Below are 8,996 nucleotides of genomic sequence, written 5' to 3' on the forward strand. Positions count from 1 at the left end.
ATCTCCATCCTCTGCCCCGTGTAGCCTATCTCAAAACATTCGCAATAGGTGACTTTGCCAAAATATTGAACTATCCCTCTAAGGTGCATTCGCCTCCTCTTAAGCTAATCTAACACTTTGGCTAACCCCCCCGGGCCTCATTTCATCTTCGTGCTAAGCTAGGTTAATAGCTACAGGCTCTTTGGCTCCATCAACTTTCACAGTGACTCGTGTAGCATTGCCTCGGCTAATAACGAGAACAAACACACAGGATAGGCTAAAACATGCAGGAGTGACATTAAGAGTTATGGCTGTGTTTTGAAAGTGAAACTAACTAACTAACGATCTAATGGAGAAATTTATTACACAAGCTAGGCTAACAGTTTCTAACAGCTAACAGTTTTTTTTTATCTGTTTTGCAGCTGTAAGCTATCCACCTTTTTCCGAACGTCAAAAACGTAAGCCTGTTTTGGTTTTTGTTGTTTTGGTTTTTTTTTTTTTTCAATGAAAATCTGAAAAACAGTGGATATCACACAAATTGACATCCGTGTTAAAAGCCAGCGTTAATAGATCCATGCGTTTACCGCAACTATGACAACGACTGAAAACCATGGAAACGTAAACGTACAATTCCACCAAACCGGCAAAACCGGCTTCCGGGTTTGACCACAGATGACGTTCGGAAACTTGTGGATAGCTAAGCCAGCCGTCACATCCTGAAGAATGTTTATCTGTCTAAGTTTAATTTACTTTCCCTTTTACTAACAGGTCAGGTAAGTTTTTACAAAGTGGTAGCTTGTAAATCAAATTTTGATGTAAGCTAGTTTTCATTTTATATTATATATTAACTCTTTTGAGCTAGCTAAGATAGCTAGGCTAAGCTAGGCTAAGCTAGGCTAAACATGACCTGCACATCTGTTCTGGACACAGGTGGAGATAAAACTGATCTTGACTTTGGGGAAGATGTCTGCAAGCAAATTTCCCCAAATGTTTTTTTTTCATAGAAGAAAATTAACACTTTACTTCCTGCAGAGAAACACCATAAGCAGAGTAATACACCAGTAAAGACTTCCTGTTCAGAGGAGCAGATCCATCATCTGCTGAGCTCCTCCTGCAGCTCATTCAGGAGATATTCCCCAAACCTCCCCGTCTGGTCGCCGGTGCAGCCCGCCCGCCGGCCGCTGGTCAGCAGGTCTCCCAGCAGCTTGATGCGCTCCACCCGCGGCGCCAGGAAGTGGCTCTTCATGACGCTGGCGGTGTGCGGGTCCCCCTGCTCTCGGGCCAGTTGGCCCAGCTCGACCAGGACGGCGGCCTCCTCCTTCAGCTGGAGCAGCAGCAGCTCCAGAGCCGGCAACACGGCGGCCACGGCCTCGCAGCCCGGCTTCTGGAAAACCAAAAGATTTCACTTGTGCTCAGTTTGTTTTGACTTGAACTTTAGAAGAGGGGAAATAAATCTGCACAGAGCTGCTGAGTTCAGTTTATTGTGAACACTGACGAACTGTGAAGCCACAATTAGCTAACCTGTTACCAGACACCCGCCATTTTTGTTCACAAGCCCAAAAATAATGCACCAAAAATAAAAAGGTTACTGTTCTTTAACCCTTTTGATTGCAGTCATAACCCTGGTCTCCTTTGAAAGCCAACTCCTTAAATTTTACAGCCAACAAGTTCAGCTGAGTAGAAGAGAAACTACAGAGGCAGAAGCACAGCAGAAATACACTTTTTCAGTTATTTTGGTATTTTTTTAAAAAAAGAAGAAAGAATATAAAGCCTGTGGTGGGAGCTCATGTGGGGGAAACAACAACAGCTGTTGCAGTGATATGGGGATAAAATGCTTTACAATGAGAATTTAGACTGTGGAGTTGGAGTTTCCAAACGATGTAAAGACTGAGTCCAATAAAATAGAAACAGTTAAGAAGATGCATTTTATAAAGACTGCCCCAACCGCTGTCAATCAACACTGCAAAAACTCAAAATCTTTCTAAGAATATTTGTCTTATTTCTTGTCAAAATGTCTAATTTCTAGTCAAAACTAAACTCTTTTCACGTGATTCATCACCTAAAAATTAACTTGTTTTGAAATAATTTTCATTTGTTTCAAACAAACTTTCACTTGAAATAAGTAGAAAAATCTGCCAGTGAAAGCAAGTTTTTTGTGCTTGTAATAAGAAAGAAAAACTTGCTCCACTGTCAGATTTTTCTACTTATTTCAAGTGAAAATATGCTTGAAAGAAGTAAAAAGTGTCTAAAAACAAGCAAGTTTTTAAATGTGATGAGTCTTATTTTAATGAGATTTGTTTTGACTAGAAATGACATTTTGACTAGAAATAGGACAAATATTCTTTTTGTAGTGAATGGTACAAACTTTCATCTTCAACAAACTGCCTTCATTTATAAACTTATCTAAATTGGACCGGATCAATAATGGCCGACGCTGGGACGTCCCATCAAGGTGAAGTAGCTACACTTCACTGAAGTGGACGGATAAGGATAACGAGGTGTCCCAAAACGCTGCTGACTGGGCCCCGGGGCCTCGGTCCTGAAACGATTTTGCACGACTCATAAACGTCGGGGTCGGCGGTCGGAGGCCACGCTGCGGCGACACCCTACCTACCGCCACCGCAAACCGCCACCGTTGTTGTTGTGGGCCATCTGGAAACGCCATCAGCCTTACTGTCCCCCTGCCGCAGCATTAATCTTGCCAATTTTCCGGAACCTGAGGTGGTGGGGTGAGGTAGGGGGTTATACACCCTGACGGGCTTATGGCCAGAGCCCCAGGGGGGAGGAGGAGGTGGGAGGTCTCCAGGGGTTTAACCTCCCTTCTCCTCTGGCCTCTTGGTGTCTTAACTCAAGTGCTCTCCAGAATGAGACCTCAGCCGTTTGGAAAGAAAGAAAAAGAAAACCCAGCAAGACAGAGAGAGAGATCCATCATCCAATCCAAAACAGGTGATGATCTGTTAAAAGTATTTCTGGGAGAAGATCCACAATTTACTAAATTAGCTGCACAATATATATAACACTCTGCCACGATACGAGAAAAGTACACGAATGCTGATCAAAACCATTATTGATGTCATTTAATATTGTTGTCGATTTTTATTATCATTTGTTAACGTCATCATTTAAGAACAATATGTGTATGTTTTATATGTAACAACTTGCAACAGTCTAATGATGCCCAATCTTACCACACACACACACACACACACATATATTAAGTTTCATGTCATTTAGACTATGTATAAGAGAGAGAGAGTGCTCACACACGCATAAGGTAAATAATTGTATGTATACTTTTTATTTATTTGTATATTGTTGTATATATTTGTTTTCATGAGTTGTATTGTGTCATTGATTCCTAATGCTTTGGCAACATAGTTATTTTAACTGTCATGTCAATAAAGCAAATTTGAATTTGAATTTGAGAGAGAGAGAGAGAGAGAGAGAGAGAGAGAGAGAGAGAGAGAGACACCTGCTCTGACAAAGTGACGGATGGCGCAGGAGGAGAAATAAATCCTGGGGTCCTGGAGGAACGTGAGCGTCGCTGCCGCGGTAAAACGAGAACGCTGTTACACACTGAGGCTCCTCTGTCTCACAGATAAAGTTCAAATCGTAAATTTTGTTTCAAAATGGATCCACAAATCAGATCTTCACACCGGATCATCTCAGTGCCCCCCCACTCCCCCAGCCACTCCCCCACTCCCCTCCCCCACCTCCACCCTCCAAGGACCCAGGAGGATCCATCCAACAACTCCCCCCCCTCACCAACAATTAACCCTTCTTCCTTCTGCTGAAGTGAAGTGTCTCTGGGCAACAGATGCTCTTGACCCTGACCTCTGGCCGACCTCTGTGGACACAAACTAACCCCACTGACTCCAACACTTCACTACAATTATGTCCCACTTATATCTCAACTACTGAAGGAAATATTTTAGTTTTAACGCCTCTACATAAACTTTATTTGACTTTTGACTTTATTTTACAGGATAGCCCCTTGAGATGTGCCATCTCATTTTCGAGGGGGTCCATAAACCTGACTGACTAAAACACACATTTATCATTGAAATAAATCAAATATCATTGTAAAAGACGGTAGTCACAGGTAGGGGTGGGGGATATGGGCCAAAAAAAATCGCGAATATTTCTTTAAATTTTCCGATAATGATAATCTGACGATATCCTTAAAAATGTGTTTTTTTTCTGATGGATACAGTGTTTTGGAACAACAGCTCTTGTTTATTTTCTATGAACTGAAAGGTACAGTGTGTAATATGGGGGTAAAACCGTGTTATCCAGCGTTCAGATTCAAGTTTCCAGCGCTCACTTACTCGCTCGCACTCACCCCTCCCGTCGGCAAAGTGACGGTGGCCTCCGAGGACAAAAAAACGTGTTTACCACGACTGGGAGTATTTCAGGAGCATGGAGTGATGAGGTGAAGATCGAAACCATTTTAACATGTCTGCTGTTTCCTCCTCCTTCTTTCCTTCCGCCTTCTTCTCTGTTGGTTCATTTATGAACGCGAAACTCGCGCAACGTGCTCTCTGGTTGGCTGGATTTTCCGATTGGGCTTCCATACAAACATGGCGGCGCAAGATGGCAACGCTCTCTAAAGCAAGACCCTTGCTATATAGAAGAATAATTATAAGGCTACAAAAACCCAACGTATTTTATTTTATAGCGATAATACACTTATACAAATATATTCATGGCTAGTATATTCAGACTTTGCCAGTAAACCTTGTTAATTATTACACACTGGACCTTTAAGCATTCAACAAGACTCCCAATTAAACTCCAGTGTGGAGACATTAAATAAGTAAACACTCAGGTTCCCTGCTCTGAGCCTCAGAGACGATGTTGTATTATGGTTGCGGCCGAGACTGTGACTGAACCCTGCCTGCTGATTGGTCTATGCGCCTTCCGCTGGTTTTCTTTTCAAGGTAGTATAAATACTCAATGATATATTGTGCACATCTAGTTGCAGGTTTGTATAAAGCTAGGTTTCCATGGTCTAACAAACACACGACAGACTTATTGACATGTTTCACGTTTGTTTGGCTCCACCAGAAACAAATAAACCAGCGTCATCTCGTTTTGTCTGATCCGGTCTAACCATCTAATGTTTTTTTTTACCTGGATGTCTCTGCCGCAGTAGTTGCCCCCCCTCTCGGCCAGGTAGCCCAGCATGGCCTCCGTCTCCTCCTGCTGCTTCTGCGCCTCCTGGTGGAAGAAAGAAGCGACGCGAGGCAAAGAGACGTCGTCCCGCTCAAACACACTGGCCTGAAGGAGGAGAAAGAGACAACAAGCGCATTTATGAATCAAATACAAAGATCAATCATTCGAGTATCTCAGGTTCTGCTGCGTGAATTTTAAACAGACATTCAGGGTTGAGGTGTTAACAGGTCAAAGGTCACGGTGTCTTATTTAAAACTCAGTGCAAACACATTAAAGATTGTTGTTTCTTTTGAATTCTCAGGACTGAACACATCCACCCTGCACAGGTCAGTTCACCTGGCTGGTACATCCAATTACACACATGACTGAAAGAAGTGACAACGTTTATAATCAACATGATGTGATTCTGAACAGGTGTCAGATGTTCAAGTCAAATTAATCTGTCACCTTTGTTGAAATGGTTTTGTCATTTCAGAAAAGAACATACAATCTATTCTTTATTAGACATGAGTGTGAATTCTATGCAATATCGTCATTAACATAACACCTATCACTGTTGAATTCACACTATACTTTAAAAACGTCTTAAATCAATCACTTCTGAAGCTCATTTGTGTGAATGAAGGTCTGAATGTTGGTTTAAAGTTTTCCTCAACACTTTCTTTTAACATCGCTGGTGCAGAAATAATGATTTATCTATTTATCAGTCTAATTCATCTGGTTTCTGTATGTTTGATGTCAAAATATTGGAATAAGGCAGTAAGAAGGTAAGAAAAAGGTCACAGAGGTCATTAGTTTCTTATGTTTAGGCTACAATTTAATTCTTCCTTTGTTGGATTCATTACAACTCACATTGAATATATAATAAACATAATGGAAATCAAATGGGTTGATAGTTAAAACAAGTTAAGTCTTTATGTTTTATAAAGTCATATTATAGATTTTAGAGTCTGATCCAAGTTTGTCTTCAACATGAAAACACTAAAAAATGTGTTGAACCCAATAACTGGTGTTTTCCACCTGCTGTGGTCGTTGATGTCCTTGTTAAATCCCCTCAGTCTGATCTCTCACCCACACACACACACACACACACACACACACACACACACACACACACACACACACACACACACACACACACACACACACACACACACACACACACACACACACACACACACACAGTAAACTACAGGCTACATTGTGTCCTACCAGAGCCTGCAGTCTGTACGCGCCGTCCAGCAGCAGGCTGCTCACCCCGCACAGCGCCTCCTCCACGGCGGCCGGCAGGTTGTGTCTGGCCCGGCTGGTGGCCGCGGAGCTCCGGTGCGTCTTACACAGAGGCAGGCTGCTCTTTAACCTCTTTCCTGCGGGCTCAGCCATGATGTTACCACCGCCGCTGATCCCTCAACACTCACACACTACACACTCACACTCCCCAACGCACACACACCGCGCAACAGAAAGCACCACGCGGAAGTTCGATCACTAGTAAACAAGAGCCTCGCCAAACAAGCTGTGATGAAGAAAAGGCGTTTTGTGCTGCAGCAGCTGATCTGATCTGAACCTTCACAGGAGGATAAATATAGACCGCGTGCATCGACTGTTTCCCGGTCAGCTGCTCAAGTTCATCCGGGGCGACGGAGCTCAGAGCTGCAGCATGAAAACAGCAAAAGTTCAGTGCAGGGGGATGATGAGACTGGATGAGAGCATCAGCATGGCTGGCTGCTGCAGAGAGACTGACTGAGTCTGGTTTAATCTGTCAGATTAACCGTCCTGTTTCCTGGTAGAACAAGTTGAACGGACATTTTTATTTGCCACATTAAAGTTTAAAAAAAAGCTCATGAAGAAAAGGTGCACTACAAAAAATTGTCTTTTATCTCTTATCTTAAATCTCTTATTTTGAGAATGTGTGTACATTTCTGCAGAAATCTTTCAAGACCTGCCAGAAAAAAAAATCCAAATCCAAAAAATTTTAAAAAACTTGTCAGAAATGTGCAGCATTTATTCATTTAGGCTATGCAATAAATTCACCTACAATTTCCACAAAAATCTAGAAGTCAAATCGCCCTTTTTAACACGTCAAGTTTAGTGCACTGTAAGAAAAAAAAAAAAAAAAAAAAAAATCAATGTTTATCTACGTTTTTCAAATTAAAAGTCCTCCTCAATTAGAGCATATAGAATATATAGAAAATAAACATTGGCATTCACATCATGAATTGTGAATTTGACTCGTCAAAAATGGTCAAAAACTCAGGATTTAACAGCAAGGTGTAGCCTATAGGTGATGTCGGCCATCTTGGGAAATAGAGGCTGTTTTTTCCTCTCCAGATGATCCTGTTTTCAATCCTTGTACTGTATTTCGATTTGAAATATTACAGTTTCCTGCTGCACTAAAACATCTGGACCAAGTAGATAATGTTGCACATGTTTATGCAACATCTGGAGACAGAATGTTTGGTTTTTGGTTTGTAATAGGCTACTGAATATTTTAATCTGGTTTGTGTCTGAATCTTCTCCCTTCACCTGTTCTCACCTCTTTATCGCTATTTATTTCTGCCTGTCCAGGTCCATTAGTTCTGATCCGACCTGCCTGAACCTGTAGAACCTGTTTCTTTTTGTTTTTTAACATTCAACTTCCTGTTACCTGTTTGGGACTTTTTCCCATCAGGAAGTTTCTAAAGAAGTTCCCTGTTGAACTGCACTACGGTGGCCCTGAGAGGTCAACATGCTGCCAGGTCAGAACAACCTCCTCATCAGTTTGACTGTCTCTGTCTCTGTCTCTGTGTCTCTGGTTGAGCGTGGACCTCCTCCTGGTTCTCCCTCCTCTCCTGTTTCAGCTCGGCTCCCGGAGGCAGTGATGATGAGTGACGGGAGGGGCTGGTCGCTCCCCGGGGGGTCAGCCGGGTCCAGGAGGGAAGAAAGACCGGCTCCGTGACCTCCGACCCCGACCCCCCACCACCTCACCTGCATGGGCCAGACCTCACTGTAACAGATTGCAGGAAGTGGTGGAGCTTCCACCAGGTGAAGCCGCACCGCAGGAGGCCCGGACACCGCTGCACATCTATCTGTGTCGTCACCTGATCCACATGGGAGACGGTCCATCATCCAAGACCCATTTACTTATATTGTATTTCCTATTTTTGACCATTACTGTCCTCTACCTCTACACGACCTTCAAAATAAAGACTCTGACTGAATCTGACTCATCTCATGACGATGCTGCAGTGAATTTTAGAGAGAGAAGATGAGCAACCAACAATTAAAAAGGAAAAACAAGGACAATCATTGCTTGGTACAGCAAACTTTACACACTACAGTCATTTATATAAAGTGTTTAGTGCCATTGAATGCAAAACACAAACATACAGAAACAGATGTATATCTTATACAAAAAAGATACTTGAAAAGATATCGATTATAAAGTTTAATCTTTTTGCAATTTAAAATTCATCATAAAATAGCAATACAGCAGATTAGAGGTCCCAAGATTTATTAGATGTTTCTAAATCAAAGTTAAAAAATAAAAGGCAGGAGTAAAACAGAAACTTTATTTTGAGCTAGAATTCATTTAAACAGGAAACAGTCGACTTCCTCCTGTGATGAACACTGTCACTCTATAATAAGAAGAAAAGAAGATGAAAAACATGTTGTGGTGTAGATGAAAGTATCATTTGATTGTGTCTGTGCATCAATATTGAAGAGATTTTCACAGATACAAGCACATCAATCATGTTATTGTTTCTTTCTCTCATTATAATATTAAAATATCTTTGCACTGGTTGTGTTTGTTAATGTCATTTTGTCTAAGTGAATCAGTTGGTCCTTCTTGTATATTTGTG

General features: G+C 41.9%; 1 protein-coding gene across 1 annotated transcript; it reads right to left on the reverse strand.

Moving 5' to 3' along the window:
* Positions 1-975: 975 nt before the first annotated feature.
* Positions 976-6,752, reverse strand: LOC310988002 (ferritin light chain). Its single transcript, XM_083974482.1, has 3 exons — positions 6,367-6,752; positions 5,113-5,259; positions 976-1,363 (listed from the first exon to the last, which is right to left on the reverse strand). Exons 1-3 carry the CDS (start codon positions 6,535-6,537, stop codon positions 1,073-1,075), a joined length of 609 nt encoding a protein of 202 aa, XP_083830608.1. The 5' UTR covers positions 6,538-6,752; the 3' UTR covers positions 976-1,072.
* Between the last annotated feature and the right edge of the window lie 2,244 nt (positions 6,753-8,996).

This window comes from Trachurus trachurus, assembly GCF_905171665.1.
Source record: "Trachurus trachurus genome assembly, chromosome: 6".
Taxonomy (NCBI): Eukaryota; Metazoa; Chordata; class Actinopteri; order Carangiformes; family Carangidae; genus Trachurus; species Trachurus trachurus.

Excerpts from the sequence above, each read along its gene's own strand:
- LOC310988002 (XM_083974482.1), bottom strand. The coding sequence starts at position 6,537 with ATGGCTGAGCCCGCAGGAAAGAGGTTAAAGAGCAGCCTGCCTCTGTGT. Across the intron at positions 5,260-6,366 it reads CGTACAGACTGCAGGCTCTG|GCCAGTGTGTTTGAGCGGGA; the intron begins GTAGGACACAAT and ends CTCCTCCTTCAG. Across the intron at positions 1,364-5,112 it reads ACTGCGGCAGAGACATCCAG|AAGCCGGGCTGCGAGGCCGT; the intron begins GTAAAAAAAAAC and ends TTGGTTTTCCAG.